The sequence below is a fragment of the Tenebrio molitor genome, chromosome X (assembly GCF_963966145.1).
Source record: "Tenebrio molitor chromosome X, icTenMoli1.1, whole genome shotgun sequence".
NCBI classification, from domain to species: Eukaryota; Metazoa; Arthropoda; class Insecta; order Coleoptera; family Tenebrionidae; genus Tenebrio; species Tenebrio molitor.
In genome coordinates, this window is record NC_091055.1 from 10326276 (window position 1) to 10349019 (window position 22744).

At 38.2% G+C, this 22744-nt stretch overlaps 1 protein-coding gene across 12 annotated transcripts; it reads left to right on the plus strand.

Annotated features, from left to right (window-relative positions):
• Nucleotides 1–1372: 1372 nt before the first annotated feature.
• Nucleotides 1373–21912, plus strand: LOC138140033 (sodium channel protein para-like). 12 transcript variants are annotated; one of them, XM_069060699.1, is made up of 31 exons: nucleotides 1373–1692; nucleotides 5956–6000; nucleotides 7125–7301; nucleotides 7953–7988; nucleotides 9392–9547; nucleotides 9603–9808; nucleotides 9863–9991; nucleotides 10932–11023; nucleotides 11077–11289; nucleotides 11340–11548; nucleotides 11597–11761; nucleotides 11815–12096; nucleotides 12440–12680; nucleotides 12818–13017; nucleotides 13078–13174; nucleotides 13222–13284; nucleotides 14109–14386; nucleotides 14436–14609; nucleotides 14661–14823; nucleotides 14872–15059; nucleotides 15115–15349; nucleotides 15928–16050; nucleotides 16100–16330; nucleotides 16380–16816; nucleotides 16871–16993; nucleotides 17043–17165; nucleotides 17214–17408; nucleotides 17463–17600; nucleotides 17652–17759; nucleotides 17811–18386; nucleotides 18434–21912. In XM_069060699.1, exons 3-31 carry the CDS (start codon nucleotides 7155–7157, stop codon nucleotides 19229–19231), a joined length of 6126 nt encoding a protein of 2041 aa, XP_068916800.1. In that variant the 5' UTR covers nucleotides 1373–1692; nucleotides 5956–6000; nucleotides 7125–7154; the 3' UTR covers nucleotides 19232–21912. The 12 variants fall into 12 exon arrangements, with proteins under 12 accessions (XP_068916800.1, XP_068916801.1, XP_068916806.1 ...); XM_069060700.1 differs by having other exon boundaries at nucleotides 15115–15319; XM_069060705.1 differs by having other exon boundaries at nucleotides 14130–14386.
• Nucleotides 21913–22744: the final 832 nt, after the last annotated feature.

Consider the following 22744-nt stretch of genomic DNA (forward strand, 5'->3'; position numbering starts at 1 on the left):
TCGTATATACACATGTATATGTAGTTATAAATACAATTGTGTATTATGTTAACGATTTAGTTTATAGATACAGAAAATGTATAAACCACTGTAAGTCTGTTGGGCAAGAATAAAGCTTTGATCGAATTGAAAATACGAATTATAATTCCTCCTTATTATCCTTTTCTTCTCTATTTTTCACAGAAATCTCAAATGTAGGCATTAAAAACAAGAATTGTGTAAGAAATAAATGTAGAAAGATAACGATTAAAATATAATTGTTACGACAACGTGACTGTAATTTTTGCTCTATCATATACTCGTAGATACAATTAGAGATAAAGGAAAAAGGTATCAAATTTATCAAACGTGACAAGCACGTACAATATGTACTAAATACTGAAAAATTGATCGTTGATGCCATCTATCTTTCAGCTCCGACATTTCAGACTTCAGACACCTGCTTTAAAAAAGGAACCTTTCCAAATAGAATAATTTCGATGATGAAGTTCGCTGCTTTTATGAAAAGTATCAAACAGTACGAGGAATGATGGAATTAATTTTGAATTTTTAAAAGTATGGTCAAAAGAAGAAGAAAGTTTCGTTCGCTGTTTTGTTGTTATAAATTTTGCTAATTAGATGTGATCGATGGTTGGCGATTGTTATTTCGTCAGTATATTTCTGGTATGGTTTGATCGAGTTAAAAAGTAATGAGGCAAGATAGAGGTTTAGATTAGACTTACACTATCAGAAACGATTAGTTTCGTGTTGATTTAGTAGAATTAGTTTGGGACTGTTGTTTAGATTTAGATTAGAAATAAGAGTGTGCGATAAATGGCAAAGCGTGAGGAATTTTGAATGGTCTATATTTAGAAGCGGGTCCGCAAAAGAGTACAACCGTGTTATAAATACAATATAATCATTCATGTTTAGGGAAAACGATCGCATTGGTTATTAGGTATGAATGGAGGTGAGAGGATTGTATGCAAATGAGGTTAAATAAAGCACGTGGTGTCGTCGCGTGGGCGGTGGACGATTTCGGAAGAGTTTGTATGACGGCGTTGGTAATCCTGCATGTGGGTATCGATCTCGAATGATTTGGCTAGGCGTTCGCAGCCCATATAATAGGCGAGTCTCCATGGCGACGCTTTCCGCAACATTGCTGACCATATGACGTCACAGCGCCAGCCAGTCTCCCATGGAGGATTAAGTCTGAGCGGCGTGGTGGCGGCGCAATCGCACCGACGCCGCCCGTTCAAACGTCGGCCGCCAAAACGGAAAGCGCAGCTGGCGTCGAAAAGGCTATCGGGGGTGGCCGGCCCGTGACTCGCCCTGCGAATTCTTGGCCCTTTCAACGGACGAGCGGTCCCAATCCGGAGCTGGGTGGTTGGAAGTAGACCGTGCGCGGCGCACCCTCCCCCCCAAAGTCGCGCATCAAGATGGACGTTGCAGCCTAGAGGAAATGGCGATCGCACAAGAAGTCGGAGTAGTGCTGGGGGCGCGAAGACGCGCGTAATATCTGCACGAGAGACATGAGGCATGCCCCCCGGCCGCGGCCGAGGCCCTGAACGCGAGTGTCTCTGACATGTGTTCTGTGCTCGACGCGACCACCCAACGGCTGTCGATCCATTGTGTACCACAACTAGCAATAAATGAAGACTAATATCCCACATGATTTTTCAAGGACATACATACATAACAAACAGAGTTGATGTAAGTAAAGTGGCTTTAGCGAGGCGATTATCTGCTGGGAACTTTGTGGGTCATTATTTAATATCGATTTGCTCTGTCGCATAGGGGTGACTGTAAGGCTCGTTCACAATCCCTCTCGAGCTTGTATCACACTTATCAACTAGCACTTAAACCGCTTATTCTTGCCGTCTCTGCAGTGCTTACACTGTTGTTGTTGCCGTTTGTCGTTTGCCGTTACTGATATAGTGCTCAAAATCTTGCTCGTCCTCGTGCTGTCCATGAAACCGCCTTTCGCCAATCTTCAATGTTAGAAACAGTGCCATGTGATTATTCTGACAGACCTCAATGCAGGTGGGTCTTAAACAATTACTTTTACTCACGACACGCTTCCTTCCTCAATTTATCTCCACACTCGACGTCTTCCCCTCTTCACAACAACCCTCTAATATTCTTTCGCTCCCCAAACGAACAACTCAAACCTAAACTCATTTAATTTCATGTAAAATCCTCAACATCAAACAATACTCTAATTTACATGAAATTCAAATTACTCATTTTTACCAGAAACAATTTTTTTTTTTTACTTTGTATCACGACCACGTCCGAACCAAATTAAATTCCACAAAAGTGGTCAACACGGAAAACCTACTGACCACCGCATTCACTCATTACTGATTATTACTATTTGTAATAAGATATTCTCGCCCGGCGCATCCACCATAATTACCACCAGTACCTGGACGTAACAAAACTGTTACCACACTCTAATAAATAACAAATTCACAAACCCTCTGTTAGCTTGTTAATTATGTACAAGCCAAACAAAGTAAAATTAAAATATCACGTATCATACAGCACTGAAATTCAATAAATTATTTACATATCAAAAGATTTTTTTTTGACGTAACAAAGCTACGTCGACATTAAAAAACACAGTGTTCTCTAATTGCTGTTTGTTGCTATTTGCAACGATATCTGGGTTCTCGCCCGGCGCATCCACCATAATCCGAACCTCACTCTCGACCCAACTGGACCGTCATGAGGGTCTCTCTAATAAATATGTGCTCCACGTGCTCCACACTAGTGTGTTAATTGTGTGGAAATCTGGTTCCAGGTCTGAAAATATTCAGACAAAAGTTCTCTTCATTCAAACCCAAACTGAATATCTAATACATCCAGTCTCAGTGTGATATGATGTTAATAGGGTGCTTAATTCCGAATTACCATCATTATCTCCGAGAAGTCTAATTAGGGTGGGTATACAATTCAGTACATGTAATTACTTTAACGTCGGATTAATGGATATAATAGGTCTGTCGCTGCATGTAAAAACTTTTGTAATTTATTTCGCCAAAAATAAACAATATTGGCTGATTGAGTACCATCGAAAATTTCCGACTAACTTTAAACAAGTAATGAGCATCCACGAAGAAGCTTTAACGAGGGTAATAAATCAAAATGTAAATCCTCCACCCACGTGCGTCACTTGCAAAATAACATAAATATGAAATATTGCGCAAGTTTTCGGTAATCTTCTCCGTCAATTTGAGTAAATATTTAACTTCATTAGTAACAAATGAAATTGTTGCGTTACTACGAAACAAAATCAATAAGTTTAAAGCTGACATGTTACACAGTCCAGAATTGATTTTAGTTTTTAAATTGTCCGCTAGTGTATATTTTTTTATAAAATGTCAGCCGAAATAGAATACTGTTCATTTCACTCATAAATAAAACAAAGCGTATGTAAATGTTTAATTTGAAACTCATGAATATTGATTCGGCGGTTTAACAATATTACCTGCGGGGATACCGCCCCTTCTTAAACAGTTATAAACTTCACAATGTATTCGTTGAAAAAGTTACTGTTCCGTAAAAATTGACTTAACCAAATTTACATCAGCCATATTAACATATTCGCAGATATTCCCGCGGGATAAACACTTGACTGAAGTACGAAATATTCAGGTTTGCAATGTTCAAACGTAATTTTTAATAACCAATTTCGTGGATGGCCACATTTACAAAGTTAAAGCAACCGTTAACGAATACAAAATTAATCTGTTGCTACTCTACGAACCCGGATTAAGATCATATAGGATTCCCAAAATTGATGTCTAAAAATAAATACACATAATAATAAAAACAAACAGAAGTGGTTCGCAGTAAAAGTCTTGTTTAAATAAGACTTAGCTGAATGATTTATGGCCGTTTAATTGAATTGCTTGTAAAATTAATAAATACATAATCCCGATAACTGTAGCTATTTATGTGACATATATAAATGTTACGCTTGATTATGTATACCCACATAAAGATACGAATCTGAATAAATAATTATTTGATACTGGCTCGATACGCCGGCTAATTTGACAAATGCTCCTGGACAGGTTAGCCGAAGTATTATTTAACACGTCGAGAAAATCGTAGCCGCTAATTTTTTTATAGCCCCATAAATACTTAATAAACCGGAATCATCCCAGACATTTATTACGCCAATAAAAATCATTACTTCTGTGTGACTTAGCAGAAGTCGATATAACTTTTACACTTCAAGTTTGTTTTGTCCCAAGTGCGTATAAAACTTATCAGTTCTATCTATGACACATCTGAGACCTACAAACCCACAATTATTATAATTAGTTAATCCGGCGTAGTGTTTCATTTTAAAATTACCAAAAAGAAAGGAAGTTGACATATTGCGGGTCTCCGGTCGTAGTAAATTTTATGACGTTCATTAGATTCAAAATTATTCCCGAATAGAAATTGTTGGCATCTGGTAATTTCGATCATAAATCAAATACAATTTCGTTTGACTAGCAGCTGACGTCTGTTGACTGTTTTATTTAGTTTTGATTAAATTCGATTAAAATAGATATGTTGTATTATTGACAAATTAATACGAATTGATCTGAGAAGTCTAAGAGTCGAAAGAAAGTCAGAATAAATTCTTAATGTCACTGTTAATACCACTTTCAATCAATTTCATTTCAAATTTATGAGACAAGTTTGAAAATGTCTGACAAAAATAACACGAGTTTCCGTTTGTTATTTCATAACAGAGCTGTAGTTTATTTGTTTTGTGGCGAAACAAATTCAAATGAACATGTGGGGAAGAAAATTGGTGGAGGCGCCGGGTCATGTCCGACGGTATAATATTTGCGTTTTTACTGAACACATCGGCGTGTTCTTTTTGGTAATATGAAGTAAAAGTGGAGCGCGATTTTATTTAAAGGGAAACATTCTGACTGACTCGAACGCAACGTTGAGTGTTGGGGTGAAATGGAATTAAACGAATGTTCAAAGCAAATAGCCGGAAAATTGGGGATGTTCGGGAAACGGTTGCCATATAATAAAAAATAATCCTTCAAAGCTGTGCGTTGATATAAAGAACATCCTAACTCGAGCCCGACTGCAAACTTCTTACAAAATTAATTTAACCTCTTCGTAAATGAACAGTGGAGAGGAGTTTACATTTTAGCGAGCACGTCTCCTAAAAAGTTTCTTTTAAAATCCGTCCTGAAATATTAATGGTAGCAGATTGTGACTCGATACGTCATTCGGATTGACTTGTCAATTTTTTTCTGTTTCTATTTAATTAGTGAACGTCGGACTGATTGATTCGGTTCTTCTGGTCCAACAGTATGGCAACCTGTTGAGTATCAAGAACCACAACTTTCCTTCAATTTCCTTTATTAATTCTAAAAATAGAAGGAGTGTTCAGTTACGTTTCGTTCACATTATCAAAAATTCTTATTTTTGTCGGGTTTCTTTCCCTCCATAAATAAATGACGACAGAGAAGGTGTGTTCCACGTAAGCGAGTATATATGGGAGGGTACGTTTTATAGTTTATGTAAATATACGACTTTGGAATTTATTCAAAACATATCCCGTTCTGTCATTCTAAGTGAATATTGACATAAAAATGTAACCGAAAGGAGAGTTATTTGTCGCAGAGTGGTAAATGAAATGTCCGAATGGATTACAGTTCCAAAAGTGAAAGAATCATTAATTTCAGCCGGCAGTAAAATCGATGAAACAAATATAATTAGGGAAATGTTGCTCGCAAATTACATTAATTCAACCTATTAGTCTGGGAGCGGTCTGTATTAATTACACGTAAGAAATTTCATTCATATCCCAAGTACTCAATATTGCGATTAGGTCATAAATTAGCCTAATGGTCACTGCAATACCAGAGGCCAAAACCAAGCACACAGTTAATTTAGAGCAACAATTAGCAAAATTACCCCATTACTAACCTATTTTCTTTTTATTTTCAGGTTAGTAATGTTTTTGGCCCCCAAAATTGCCCGATCTGAATACGAGTGAGTATAAATGTGAAGAGGGAGAGTTTAGCGTGTACATAAATGAATCGACCTCCGAAATCAAATGCAAATACGCGAAATGACTTTTTGAATTCTCGCAACAAATAATGGAATTAAAACGAGAAATTTCCTTGGGAATTGTATTATGTAGGTCGATACTGAAAACCTTTCGGATTTAATTGAGCTTTCCAGTTTCCCCGAATTAATTGCCCGCTCGAGTGGCGATATTTAAGAAGTATGATGTCTCATTTTTCAACTTAAAATTTCGAATTGTCTCCATTTATCTTGTGCGTGAATTCGCCTTTCCTCTGATTGATTCATCGCAGACATTTTACAATTTTTTATGGTGGTTAGACAGTGAAAAATATGAAATCTGAAGCAATGCCAAGAAACGTATCAACATAATGAATCCGCATTATAAACAACCGACTCAGAATATTATCTCGATCTTGGGAAAAAATCGTTGCCAAGCAATCTCGCGCTAATTGACATCTACGATCTAAAGTTAGATTTTTTTCGTTGTCGTCGAAGGTTGGCATTTCAGTTGGGCTTACTGACATCGTCTGTTATTATTGTCGTGACGGTAAAGGATTTGTTTCTATTTTTATTTGGAGCTGAGGGTGGCAGCACCCACGTTCTGCTCCTCCGAAATTACGGAGATCATTGATTTTCCCAGAATTTCCTCCCGTTTTAAAACTTAACACTATTCATCTTAGATCATAATGAACAAATAAGCTAAACACAAAACTAGAGTGTAACTTATATAAATTGAATCTCTCTCTCAGCTTCTGTTCTAGAATAAGATAAACATACAGTCTGAGAGACTCCGCCCAATCACATTTTCCCCATCTCTCTCTCCGCGGGAAAGCGAATGGAAATAATCAATTTTATTTTCATCTCTCTCTGCTCAGGGAATTACAGAGTTCACCGTATACAGGATAAAGACAATGAGATGTATTAAAAGCTCATGTCGGGAATTATTGTCAAATTTAAAACATCCACGAGTCAAATTTGACTGGCTTCCAAAGCTGAAAGGACTCGAGTCCTCTGAGACTCGTGGCGAGTGACCGTTGGACGTTTACTAATTGAAGTTTATTTGAGTGGTGGCTATCTGATTGTTGTAGGGTATCGTGGGGGCCTAGGCGCGAGAAGACATGTCCGAAGCCTCTGACTTATCGTCCGAGGAGGAGCGCTGCCTATTCCGTCCATTCACACGCCAGTCGCTTGAGATCATCGAGACTAGAATTGCAGAAGAATATGTTAAACAGAAGGAGCTCGAAAAGAAAAGAGCTGAAGGAGAGGTATATAGCACCTGTCATTTCTCACGACTTCATTCTTCACTTCACATGTCCAGATTCAGATTCACTTCAAACGATACTTCACCTTCGCCACTTGGAACGGTCGAAGGTGAACTATCGGATTGTTCTACTTGATACATCTTCCATACATTTTATTCTCTGGTTATTTTTGTCTCGTATTTATTTTCCCAGGACTCTTGTATGTCAACCGTGCTTGGAAGCATGCATGACTCTATGTATTTACATTGTGAACAGTAAAATCCTATCAAACTGTCAAGTAATAACAACCCTCTATCGACGCACGTAAAAACGACTATGAGAAAAACGTGTTGGCATTAAATATTACGTCATGGCGCATTTATGCTTATGTACAAACACATATCGGTGATCATCTCCAAATTAAAAATCGTCCATTTTCATATCATAACATCACAGGATTCTCTTTGATGTTCTCTTTTATGATATGGTGCTTTGTTACCGTGACGGATTCGAAATTTAATGGTAATCTCTGATCGAAAATATCGAGAGGCGGCACATAATCGATGCAATATCGTCGATGGTCCTTCACGATGACTATTCACCACGAAAATCATGTGATGTAGTGTAGCGAAGCGATGTTATGTGCTTATCGATGTTAAACTCTAACCTTTATAGCAGACCGGTTTTGGACGAAGGAAAAAGAAAAAAGAAGTAAGATTTCCTGATTAAAAATGCTCAAAAGAGTTGCTTTTTAGCCATTAATGCCTCTGACGATTTTTCAAAATTTGTGAAACAACGCCGCTTGTGGCTCACATACACTGTTCTCCTCTGTTTCCTCTCTTTTCTATACATCGTCAGTTGCATCTATACGAATGCCACGTTTGTTTAATGCTTGATTAGATGATTTACAGCATTTCCACTTTGCCTACAATTTATGCATCTAACTATCCACACTCGATCGAGAACTCACTCGCACCTTATCTATAACCAATGGAACACTATTTTTAACCCACGCAATAATCAATTTTCCTAGTTAAAAATAGTTTCTACTATTTATTACATTTGGAATTTACGACACGTGACTTGAAGCATGTTGTTACTAGTTGAATGGTAAAACTCTCAAATTTACGCCTGCTCTAACTAGATTTCAATTTTTTTTTGTGTTAATTCATAGAAGATAGTAAAATTCTTAGCTTCAACGCTGTTGATTTAGCTTACTGCCGTGTGGGGTGTAGATAGACTCCAGCTCCACTTTTCAACACAGCTACCTGACACGACGTCTTCACATTATCTCTCTTACTTTTCCGTACGTCACTCTTTAATTCGTGCGCAATTTCCTCTGGAAAAGTTTCCGTGAATTTAGGCATCAAAAGCTAAAGCTGAACTTTCGTTCGGTGTCGAAAATAATGGCAAACAAGAAAGTTCGTTGCGGCTTGAAAGGGTACGCCGCTTCAATTTACTTAACTTCCATTATCCTCGTTTTACAAGGCACAAGAAATTCGATTTTGGATATTTTCATAATTCTTGTTCCCATGGGATCTACTCTATTAACTTTCGATAGCGATGGTGATACAATTAATTATTTATTCATAAACCGGCGAGATTAAAGGGTATTTCGTTCGAGCCCAAATAAAAAAGCTATTACCTTTTATGGAATTTTTACCTTCGTGAGAAATTTCCTCGGCCACTTTTGCAATTTTAATTTGAAGAATCGCGTGTTTGTAGAAACTTTTCAAATAATCGATTACTATTACAACTCGGCAGAATCTTCGAAACACTTTATTTCTAGTTCACTCACTAACTGCATGTGTTGTACTGTAAACTTTTCTTTCTAGTAGCTTCTTTCCTCAACACTCTACACATTTTGCTTCACCACAAAATACTCATTTCTTCTTATTTGATTAATCAGTTACGCTGTTACGGACACTACGGCGATTGAACTGACATTCTGAGTGAAGAATGTTTAGTTTCACACTGTACACAAGTACACATTTGAATTCAACTTCAAACACTTTTGATAAAATTTTTCGGATGACCTGTTGAAGGTTGCGTTGTTTATGGTGAATCTGCAAAATCGGGGGACAGTGAAGTTTTTAATGCGGTTGTGTGTGCAGATTCGGTATGAGGACGAGGACGAAGATGAAGGCCCCCAACCTGATTCAACTCTTGAGCAAGGGTTGCCCATACCGGTTCGTCTTCAGGGCAGCTTTCCTCCGGAATTGGCCAGTACACCACTTGAGGACATCGACCCTTTTTACAGCAACCAAAGGGTAAGAGTGTGGTACGAGCGATCTGGTCTGAACGTTGACTAAATCTTGCTTTCAGACTTTTGTAGTAGTTAGTAAAGGCAAGGACATATTCCGATTTAGCGCAACAAATGCTATGTGGGTACTCGATCCCTTCAATCCGATCCGTCGAGTAGCCATTTATATCTTAGTGCATCCTTTGTTTTCTCTCTTCATCATCACCACGATCCTCGTCAATTGTATCCTCATGGTAACGCCCACAACACCCACCGTAGAGTCAACTGAGTAAGTCCTGTCCGACCTATATCACAACTTACAAAACGGTTTTATGGTTTTTAGAGTGATATTCACAGGCATCTACACGTTCGAATCAGCTGTGAAGGTGATGGCGAGAGGTTTTATTCTTCAACCGTTCACCTACCTTAGAGATGCATGGAACTGGCTCGACTTCGTAGTCATAGCTTTAGCGTGAGTAGCTTAGATATAGACGATAGCGATTATTTCGTAGATTAGTTCTCTGATTCCAAATAAATACGAATTTATTAGTTATTTTATACAACAAGACACCAACAAACAATCACATTTTACGAATAAACAAAATCTATACATATTACAGTCACCGCATGAGAAATTTATCTAGATATCAAAACTGAAACGGTTCGACAAAATAATACAATCACATCTAATAAATGCTAATATTAAGTACTAGAATATGCACATTACTAACTATTTCACAGTCCCAAAACCGCAAACTTCATGCTAGATGACTTAGTGATAGGTTGTAGGATAATGAAAGGATGTAACGGCAAGTTAAGGTGATTGCATTTTTTAACTACTTTAGAAACAATAAAATTGTATATTTCTTAAAACATATTCTTCTAATCAGCTACGAATACACTGTTACTGATTTGTTGATTTCAGAAATTTCGATTATTTACTTATTCATTGATTTAAATTATCTAAAATGTTCTGTTTCTCCCAAAATAATCCCGATCCTTCTTACTTCACAGCTAATTGATATTTTCTTATTGGCTTAAAAACTGTTTGCAATTTTGGCTAAATGCAATAAAAAATATCACAAGTGAGTTCAATGTGACTGCTACCATTTGTATTCATGATCGTAGAAAATTATGTAGTTAATGATCGTTTTAATTAGAAATTTATACTTCTGTGAGAAATTAGAATTCGAGGAGACACTATAGCATAGATTAGATCTAATTTCAGTTAGAATTTAACCGATAGATACTTCTAGTAGATTATATTAGATTGTTTACTAAGTTGGTACATAATTCCATGCATTATGATGTAAACTGTGTTGTCTAGAATATTGTGAAAGAAAGCTTCTAGTGATTTTAGTAGCAAATCGAGAACAGAAAAAAACAAACAATGAATAGAGTGTGTTTTACAGTTATGTTACCATGGGTATAGACCTTGGAAATCTTGCTGCCTTGAGAACATTTAGGGTTCTACGAGCTCTAAAAACTGTTGCCATCGTGCCAGGTAACTACATAGAACTTAACAGGAGAGTTATGCTGTACAATTTTGTATTAAAGGTTTGAAGACTATCGTGGGAGCTGTAATAGAATCTGTAAAAAATCTACGAGATGTGATAATTTTAACAATGTTTTCCCTGTCAGTATTTGCATTGATAGGTTTACAAATTTACATGGGAGTTCTGACACAAAAATGTATTAAAAACTTTCCGATGGACGGTTCTTGGGGAAATCTGACCGACGAAAACTGGGAAAGATTTGTTAGCAACAAAAGTAAGTCTGTTCGATTCACCAGAGAGAAATCATTAAGTGTTTGGTCGCAGCTAACTGGTACTATGACGAGGAGAAGAGTGAAATGCCGCTGTGTGGAAACTCCTCGGGAGCAGGACAGTGCAAACCTGGTTACACGTGTCTACAAGGTTACGGTGAAAACCCGAATTACGGTTACACAAGTTTTGATACATTTGGTTGGGCCTTCCTTTCTGCCTTTAGATTAATGACTCAGGATTATTGGGAAAATTTGTACCAACTGGTAAACAGAAAACGCTAACTGGTCACACAGTCTACGATTTTCTTTCAGGTTTTAAGATCTGCCGGTCCTTGGCACATGTTATTTTTTATAGTCATCATATTTCTGGGTTCATTCTATTTGGTTAACTTGATTTTGGCCATCGTCGCGATGTCCTACGACGAACTGCAGAAGAAGGCGCAAGACGAAGAAGAAGCAGAAGCGAAAGCTATCCAGGTAAATTTGGCGCGAGACAAATTGGGGGCTGGATGTGTGACGAAATTTTGCAGGAAGCCGAAGATAAAGCGAGGGAGAAACAGGATCGGGCGGATGCAAGAGCAGCGGCGGCGATCGAGGCGGCTGAGGCGGCGGCGGCTGGTGACATCGGCCAAGACATAATCAAGTCGTCTTCGGACTACTCGTGCCACAGCTACGAGTCGTTCGTGGGGCAGCCCAACGGCCAGGACGACAACAACAAGGAGAAAATCAGCATTCGATCGGAAGGATTAGATTCCGTGAGTGAACAAAGAAGACTTCCTACTAATCTGAGCAAGATGCGGAAAGTCAGCGCTGTAAGTGTCTTGATATTTATTCAAAATTGTTGAAATAGATGAAATTAATGTTGCTTACGAATACTTCAACTGATCTATGACCGGCAAAAATAAAAATCATGACAATTATAGTGTCCAGACTCTCACTTTACTGTTATTTTCCCACCTTATTGCTTCGCTTCTTCTTTGCTGTTCTTATGCTTGTCAATCTAAATGGTAGTTCACTGTGGCTGTGGATTCTAGCAGTGAAGAATGACAGATTCAGATCTTGTGGAGTGTAGTATTGTGGCTACTCCACGATACTAAGCTTATTGACACTTGTTTTACAAACACGTCACGCATGTACGCTCATGTCCATGTTCAGGCAAGTCTCAGTCTACCCGGGTCACCGTTCAATCTTCGACGTGGGTCACGAGGTAGCCACCAGTTCACCATACGAAACAATAGGCGCATGGTGGCTCCACCTTGTGACCGCAAGCCTCTGGTTCTGTCGACTTATCTCGACGCCCAAGAACACCTCCCCTATGCCGACGACTCCAACGCGGTGACTCCGATGAGCGAAGAGAACGGTGTCATGGTGGTCCCCATGTACTACGCCAACTTGGGTACGTATTAAATCATCAGCTCGCGGACAACCATTATGTAATTATTGAGACTCCTTCATTCCCCCCATCGTTCTAACACACTGAGTTCTCTATAATTACTGTGAAATGCGTTCATATTAACATGACTCTAACTTAAGGATCACGTCATTCATCGTACACTTCACATGCCTCACGGATGTCATACACTTCTCATGGAGATTTGTTAGGCGGTTTGGGAAGCAATGGAAAAGTAATGACGAAAGAGAGGCAACTGAGATGTCGATCCATGAGGAATGGACCAGCGGGAGCCACTAACACCTTCTTTGAAATGAGTAATAAGACACACAAAGGCGACTACGTAAGTAATGCTTAAGCCGGAATCGATAAAGACGGACGTAATAACCTTGCGCTTAAACAGGACGGTCCTACAGGACAATTCTGCGAATCAAAAGTTAACAAACTAGACAATCCATTTATCGACAACAACCAAAGGCAGACCGTCGTAGATATGAGAGGTGAGAGGTAGAAAGAGATTGGTGGTGTCTTAAAATGTGGGTTCTAGATGTGATGGTGCTCAACGACATTATCGAGCAGGCGGCTGTAAGTGGAGGCAGCGATCGAGGAGGTAAATTACAGATTCATTTGACCCCAAAATACATTCCCTTCACAAGAGACCATAACACACCATCGCAATTTGCTTAAATTAGTAACACTAGCAACCGCACTGACATAAATGTCATTATAAATGTGTTGCTAGACCATTTCAACTAATATTTATTTATTTACCACAATTGTACAATGCGGAGGATATTTAACAAGAAATACTTTTCTTAGGTAAATAAAATACATCTTATATAATGATAATAATCAGTAATTTTTGGCACTAAATCCATTTTATATTAAAAGCACCTCAGATGATAATTAGATAGACATCATTACTGTTTCATGTCTCTTTTAATTGTTCCTTCCACTCAACTTCTTTGATAATAAATATACTCTTCACAACTTGAACGAACATGAAGCAGTTAAGGTGTCACGATTCTTCATTAGTTGATAATTTAGATTTGATGTTGAGATCATCTAGTTAGAGCAATCATGACTGAAATTAAATTCCCACATCATTTCATTGGCCTTTTGATTGCGTATCTGTAACAGCATGAGCTTCTAGTAAACACTTACTAGAACACATACTGTCCTAGATTGTTCTTAACCGAAATTTGGCAAGCAATTTTCGATGGTGTTGACCTACTCACTCTTTGGTATTGTTTTCAAAGGACTGTACCGAAAAAAATGATACCGTATGTTTATCTGCTTAAAGAAGCGACAAAAATACGATGGTCCACTAGACTTAACCAGCGGTTAAGAACGGCTGTCGCACTATCGCATCGCACAAAACCTCTTTTCCCAAAAAGAGTGTGTCACTATTACCTTTACTAATGCTTCGTTCAGTTTCCGTTTATTATTTCTCAGGCCACGACAGTGAAGAAGAAGAACCGACAATGAAGGAGCGGTTTCTAGCCTACGCTATAAAAATCATAGATATGTTCTGTGTTTGGGATTGCTGTCAGTGTTGGGTCATCTTGACGAAATACGTCAATTTGATCGTCTTCGATCCGTTCGTCGAACTTTTCATCACACTTTGCATCGTGGTTAACACCTTGTTCATGGCTCTGGATCACCACGCCATGGACGAAGATTTGGAAAAAGCCTTGAAAAGTGGAAATTACGTATGAACTACTCGTCCAACTCGACTTGTCGCCTAACTAGCTCTTTCAGTTCTTCACTGCTACGTTTATGATAGAAGCTACCATGAAACTGATCGCGATGAGTCCAAAGTACTACTTCCAAGAAGGTTGGAACATCTTCGATTTCATTATAGTGGCACTCTCCTTACTGGAACTTGGACTCGAAGGCGTCCAAGGATTGTCAGTCTTACGTTCGTTCAGATTGGTACGTCAGTACATGCCATTCTGACGGTTTTCTCAACTGTCCGTATTTCAGTTGAGAGTGTTCAAGCTTGCAAAGTCGTGGCCAACTTTGAATTTACTGATCTCCATAATGGGTCGAACCATGGGTGCTTTGGGAAATCTAACGTTTGTCTTGTGCATTATCATATTTATATTTGCCGTGATGGGTATGCAATTGTTCGGGAAAAACTACACAGGTATTTATAACGAGTTTTGCTAGTTTTAAGCAACAAATTATATTCTAGATAATGTCGACCGTTTTCCCGACCACGAACTTCCACGCTGGAATTTTACCGATTTTATGCATTCTTTTATGATAGTGTTTAGAGTATTGTGTGGAGAATGGATAGAATCGATGTGGGACTGTATGCTTGTGGGTGACGTATCTTGTATTCCATTTTTCCTCGCCACGGTTGTGATCGGTAACCTTGTGGTATGTATGTCTCATTGATCCCAGTGCAGATGGTCCATCGTGAGTTCGCCCGTAGGTCCTTAATCTTTTCTTAGCTTTGCTTTTGAGCAATTTTGGATCTTCGAGTCTTTCGGCACCAACGGCTGACAATGACACGAACAAAATAGCCGAAGCTTTTGACAGAATAGGTCGTTTCATAAGATGGACGAAGGCCAGCGTCTTATATATCGCTAAACTGGTTCGATTCAAGCTCACCAACCAAATATCCGACCAGCCGTCAGGTGAGGGACCGTCCAACAGTTGGAACCAAGGTTTTTATCCAACAATCTGATAGCTCGCTGGTTTTGCTTGCTATACAAATGTAGTGCTTATTTTGAGCAACTATCATTTCGCATGTTGACTTTAGATGGCGAAACGTGAAAGGCTATCCAAACGAAATTAACGAAACGTGACTGTGACTTACTCCAGCGCTTCTGTTTTTGTTCATCTGCATTGTTTTCCAAAGTGTATGTTCGTTTCTCATCTATATCGTCTTCACACATTTGTGAACTCCATCTAAAGTGGTCTCATTATTTAGAATCCGTAAATCTAGTCCAACTTCTCAATTAGAATCAGCCAATTCAAACATCTTTCTAGTTCCAAGAAAATGTATTACAAACAACTTAATTTAATTTGCAGTTAGATGAATATTTTTCTTTTCGTTTGCATGTGGACATGTTACTTTAAATCACAAAATCGTAATTAGCAAATAATTATTTTTGCTTTCGAAATGACGAAACAATGATATTCTAGTTAGATAAATTTATGTTTATTCCAACTGTTATTCGATACTTATATTATTACAACACTTTAAAACGTGACTCACATTTGTAAAAGTAAACAATTTTAGATGCGAGAGATGGTGGTTTAGAAATACCAGGAGATGAGATTTTAGCTGACGGTATGATTAAAAAAAGTCCAAAAGATCGTCTCGAAGTGACAATCGGTACTGGGATGGACTTGACAGTTCATGGTAGTTGTTCGATTACGTTGAAATCGATTTATTGATGGGAAACTTGCAGGCGATCCAAAAAGAGGCAAAAACAACATAAACAAAAGCAAGACAATCGGAAATTCGATTTTAGAACACGGCATGTTCATAGGTCACTTAGATGAAGACGAAATTAGCAACAAATCTTACGGGAGTCACAAAAACAGATTTAAAGACGAGAGTCACAACGGCAGTGCAGACATGCTAGACGAACATGAAGAAAAGCGAGACGCGAGCAAAGAGGAGTTGGGGATCGGTGACGGTAAGAGTCTTGACTCTCGTGGCAAAAATACTAACGCCACGAGTTTCAGAAATGGAAGAAGATCGCTACGACAGCGAAAGACCTTTGAACGACGACATCATCGTTGCAAACACTGAAGACATCATCGACGAATACGCGGCGGAGTGTTGTCCAGACACTTGTTACAAAAAATTTCCCTTCCTTGCAGGAGATGAAGATTCGCCGTTTTGGCAAGGATGGGCGAATTTGAGATACAAGACGTTCCGTTTGATAGAAAACAAATATTTCGAAACAGCTGTGATTACAATGATTTTATTGAGCAGTCTGGCTCTAGCTTTGGAGGATGTGCACCTCCAGAGCAGACCAGTACTGCAGGATATTTTGTACTATATGGATCGAATATTTACGGTGATATTCTTTTTTGAAATGTTGATAAAATGGTTAGCTTTAGGATTTCAAAAATATTTTACAAATGCATGGTGCTGGCTAGATTTTGTGATCGTAATGGTAAGATGATTCGAACTTGAGAGATAAAATGCCGATCTAATTAATTCCTCGCAGGTGTCATTAATCAATTTCGTTGCCTCTCTCGCTGGTGCTGGTGGAATTCAAGCTTTCAAAACTATGCGAACATTGCGAGCTCTGCGACCACTACGTGCCATGTCACGTATGCAAGGGATGAGGGTGAGATGATACTAATCGATAGATGCGGAGAGTACAGACAGTCTTGTAGGTTGTGGTAAATGCACTGGTACAAGCCATACCATCGATCTTCAATGTGCTACTAGTGTGCTTAATATTTTGGTTAATCTTCGCTATAATGGGTGTGCAACTGTTCGCTGGTAAATACTTTAAGGTACTGTACAACCAACATCTCGGAGCCATATTAACAAATCATATTTAGTGCGTAGATGGAAACAAAACAACTTTGAATTATGAGATTATCCCCGATTATAACGCGTGCAAAGCTGAAAATTACACATGGGAAAATTCTCCAATGAACTTCGACCACGTGGGCAAGGCATATCTTTGCTTATTTCAAGTTGCTACTTTCAAAGGATGGATACAGATAATGAACGACGCCATAGACTCTAGAGATGTAAGATAGCACATACTTAGTTGAAATTCTTACAACACAATATGACGATTTCAGCTAAATAAACAACCAATAAGAGAAACCAACATTTACATGTATTTGTACTTCGTATTTTTCATAATATTTGGATCATTTTTTACACTCAATCTGTTCATTGGTGTGATCATCGACAATTTTAACGAACAAAAGAAGAAGGTACTGATCGGTGATCGTCTAGTGAGTGTTATGAAAGTATTTGTTTTGCAGGGTGGAGACTCGTTAGCTTTGATGATGACAGATGCCCAGAAAAAATACTACCACGCGATGAAAAAAATGGGGTCGAAGAAACCCATGAAAGCGATACCAAGACCAAGGGTAAGAGAGATGTAAATGTAAGTGTCAAGTTAAAGTTGTTCGGTGTTGCAGTGGAAACCTCAAGCTATAGTGTTTGAAATAGTATCAAATAAGAAATTTGACATGATAATCATGTTGTTTATTGGACTGAACATGCTTACGATGACGATGGATCACTACCAGCAACACCCAACGTTCACCACGGTGCTGGAATCCCTTAACACGATTTTCATTGTTATATTTAGTACCGAGTGCCTCATGAAAATTTTTGCTTTACGATACCACTACTTTACAGAACCTTGGAACTTGTTCGATTTAGTGGTAGTGATATTATCTATTCTGGGATTGGTTCTAAGTGATATAATCGAGAAGTATTTTGTATCGCCGACACTGCTGAGAGTGGTGCGTGTGGCAAAAGTAGGAAGAGTTCTTCGATTGGTCAAGGGAGCAAAAGGCATCCGAACACTGCTTTTCGCACTAGCCATGTCACTGCCTGCACTGTTCAACATCTGTCTGTTGTTGTTCTTGGTCATGTTCATCTTTGCCATCTTCGGGATGTCTTTCTTCATGCACGTGAAGGACAAAAGCGGACTGGACGACGTGTACAATTTCAAAACGTTCTGTCAATCCATGATTCTCCTATTTCAGGTACGAGACAATTTGGTTTTGTCGTGTGAGTACCATTGGGGTTTCAGATGTCCACATCGGCAGGTTGGGACGGTGTGCTGGATGGTATCATCAACGAAGAAGATTGCAAACTGCCGAATAACGAAATAGGAGAGACGGGAAATTGCGGCAATTCTACAATCGGCATCGCCTTTCTGCTTAGCTATCTGGTTATCTCGTTCCTGATCGTGATCAACATGTACATCGCTGTGATTTTAGAAAATTATTCTCAAGCTACTGAAGATGTCCAAGAAGGTCTGACCGACGACGACTACGACATGTACTACGAGATATGGCAGCAGTTCGATCCCGACGGGACTCAGTACATCCGTTATGACCAACTGTCGGACCTCTTCGACGTTCTGGAGCCTCCTTTGCAGATCCACAAACCCAACAAATACAAAATCTACTACATGGACATTCCTATTTGCAAGGGTGACCTCATGTTTTGTGTAGATATCTTAGATGCGCTGACTAAAGACTTCTTCGCTCGCAAGGGCAACGAGATCGAGGAAACCGCTGAACTTAGTGAAGTGCAACCAAGACAAAACGAACCCGGGTACGAACAAGTGAGTTCGACGCTTCACCGACAACGCGAAGAATACTGTGCAAGACTGATCCAGAACGCGTGGCGCAAGTACAGACAACGGACCGGCGGTCCGGAGACGGCGAACGTCGAAGAACCCGCCGGGGACGGCGACGGGGAGGTGGAGGCCCACCAGACGGCCGTCTTGGTCGAAAGTGACGGATTCGTTACCAAAAATGGGCACAAGGTAGTGTTACACAGTCGTACACCCAGTATCAGCTCCAAGTCTGCAGACGTCTGAGACTGGCCCCGCTCCTCCCCGATCACGCCATAGCTTAAGAGCTATGCTCGGATGGCCACGTTACACGTCCTTTTATCTCGGCCGATTCCAGACTCACTCTTGCATACATCGAATTCCGTATATCCAACCAGAATTGCGTTCGTTGCGTTCAGCTCTTGAACTGGATACTTCCGAGATAAAAACTAAGTGGACTCAAGTCTGTGCTGTGTAGTTTGATGGAGAAGGTATCGTATATTAAGTGTCAACTGCTTTTGCTGCTCATATCGCTATTGATAATACTTTTAAAGTATACTATTTAAACAATCCGTAACGTCATAGTTGTATGAACAGTGAATCTATTGGCTAGTTCTCTGTTAAATTTTCATCAAACTAGCAACCATGTCCCAGCATTCGTTGCTAGCTCAATCCCGCTTGAAAATTCGGCACAAAACTGGTCTCCAATGAAAAGACAGTTGATGTAAACTTTATGAATTTTTATTATCACGTCCTGTTAATTCCCAAAGTACAAGATCTACTTCATTCCAAGACGTAATGTTGTTGCGCTTTCGATGTACGCAGTTCGAATTAACAGGACTACCATTTACATGATTTTTCAATTATTGTACGCTAGGGGTAAAATCCTGTAAATAATCGTTGTTGAATTAACAACCAGATAGAATAAAGCTTGGTTCGTTCTGGCAAGCACAGCACGAACCAATCTCGAACATCCTGAGTCCATTAGCCTTAAAAACCATAAGCAATCATACGCAGCAGCAGCAGCAGCATATTACACTCGGTTATTTGAGAGCAACAGTTCCCAAGTGGCTCCCAAAGCAGATTTAGCAATTTAGTGTGAACATTTTTTAAGGATAATGGTTCAGGTGTGACACTTCCAAGTCGAATTCGTAGAAGAGTGCGTTGTTTTGGTTTGAGGTATAAAGACTTTGAATTAAGTATCGGCAGTTGCACAAATGATCGAAGCAAAAACACGCATTTTTCGAGGATTGGTCTCAAATCATATTCTAAATGGGCCCGAATCGATGAACAATAAGATATTGTTATAAATGGACTATTTTAAATCACGTCAACTCATTTATAAAATTATGGTGCTTTCTTCAATTGCTAATCTTCAAGCTATCTTCACATGCTACATGGACCGCATAAAGAGGGAGGGGCAAATGGGTTAAAATTTGCAAAAATATACACACATTTTTGTACGCCTGATAAATATCTATTGTAAATTAGCATGCGTGACATTTTTCCCTCCAAAAAAAAAGTAGAAAAAAAACGAGACACTTTATTTATGGAGCAATATAGCACACGATAACGTTATTAACTATTTTTGAATATGTGCTTCGATACGATTAGCTTTTGATATTTAGTTTTAGACACTAAAGGCATTTTAAGACTTGATGGCACGGTTGTACAAATTATTCACAAGATTGTATATTACGTGACGCTGTTTATACATTTTCTTAGATTTATTTATCATGGCTGGACCATCTAAAATTAGGTATACTGACGTGACCATCATTTTAAAATGTTAGAAAAATGTCGCGCATGCCGCCCTAACAATTTTATTCGAGACAAATTTCATAATAACTAGAAAAACAGTTAGTGAAAGCTGTGATTCTGAGTTATGAGAGCTGTTATATTTTGTTAATTATTATTAATTGATTAGATAATTATTGTTAAAATTTTATATGAATATTACGGAATTGGTTAGTGTTTGTTTGACGTGGTTAATGCAAATTTATTAAGAATTATCATTGTCACCACTAGATATCCCCGTAATCTTTCTTGGTCCCGTTAAGCCTACTGTTATTCCCAGACAGTATATTCAGTGGACATTATGATACTCAACCTGCTGGTATCAGGCCTTAAATTTTCTTGTACAGTTCTAGCCATGAATAAACTTTTCCTTAAACTCTCTCGTTATTATTTCGAAATGCCTCAAGCGACCAAAGCTCATTCAAACACTCACCATTGACGGAGACGTAAAGTGATAACTACTCGTATATTTATACAGGTAATCTGCTACAAAATGGTAAAGCTCCGCCGCTTTTATAATAAAAAAAATTCGACGAACCGATAAAGTCATCTTTATAAAAGAGATATTTGGTGGAATTTGTTTTTGAAACGTATTGCAATACAATTTCAACGCACACAATGTTATTAATGAACAGACACAACTGTTTTTTCAATACACTGTTTGCAGTTTGTTCAATTTTGCAAATAAAGAATATGCCAGTTGATAATTACAAACCGTTCCAATATTACACAAAAAACATACCAAAAGTATATTATACATTCATATTTTTGGCACTAGTGACATTTTTTACTGATACAGTGTGTTGTGGATCAGTTCAGTATTCCACATATATTCAAGTGATTGTTTCAAACAACTTAATCACAAAACACAAAATAATAAATTTCTTTGCACATAGTGTATATGCTTTTTGACATTTTGCGTTTTGTTTGTATGAATATAATGCATGTAGGTACATGTAACATACACTTTAGATAAATGTGTTCGATACATTGTATCTACCTTTATACAAGTTATTCATGTAATATAATAAATTAATAATCATAGTGTATACATACATATAATTTTTCTAAGCAATCGTTGTTTTAGGGTAGCTATTGATATTAAAATTTAGTTTGTAAGCTTTGCGAAAAATTAAAGCGATCTCGATTTATATTGCAAATAATTATTGTCCATAACCGTTTTGTTGTTTTTCCTGTTTTCTCATTTATTGATTCAAATAAAAACAACATAATTCCGAAAATAAGGTGTTAATCCCTTCGAAGATATAAATAAACGTATCTATTATAAAATATAAAAACAAAATGTGGATTTACCTGAAATTGTGAAATGTCCCGGCTCACAAATCCGCAAGATATTCGGGAATCACAACTAGTATCACAAACTCAACAACTAAACTGCACCACCCAAAGATATTAAAATATATGATTTTTCATAATACGAGCTAATGGACCTCTTACTTTATCACAACAATAATAATAAAGATAATTTTTATTGTATCCAGATACTGCAAAATAACATGTGTCACAGTGATGATCAGCTGTTTATAACTTTACTATTACCCGCCGTAAACTTTTTACCAACCTTTCGTTTTTAAATGCTAAAGTTACTACGTGTAAGTACGAAATGACGCAGTTAATCTGTTTTGAAAACAGTAACAATACTTGAATCTTCGAATGATTATTGTAGAAATTATTTAAACAAATATTGTTGTATTTAAAAATTGCGCGTGAACGTAGCCACAGCCAATGTTTGACATTTGACGTTTGACTGTGACATTTAGGAGATACGGATCGGAGTTGGGTCGTCAATATCACAATTATTTATACCATTAGAATTTACAATGTGGTATGAAATTATTCCTAGTTTTGGGATTATCGTCGTGGCCATGGCAGCCCCACATGCGATATCTTACATTGCAAATAAATTAACAATCGATAACGTAAGTTTTCGTCTCATAACCTATAATTACATGTTTCGTTACA

Bases quoted from the DNA above. Each gene is read 5' to 3' on its own strand.
- LOC138140033 (XM_069060699.1), top strand. From the start codon at position 7,155: ATGTCCGAAGCCTCTGACTTATCGTCCGAGGAGGAGCGCTGCCTATTC. The intron at 13,018-13,077 runs GTAAGTAATGCT...GCGCTTAAACAG, and splicing joins AGACACACAAAGGCGACTAC to GACGGTCCTACAGGACAATT. The intron at 17,409-17,462 runs GTAAGATAGCAC...TGACGATTTCAG, and splicing joins ACGCCATAGACTCTAGAGAT to CTAAATAAACAACCAATAAG.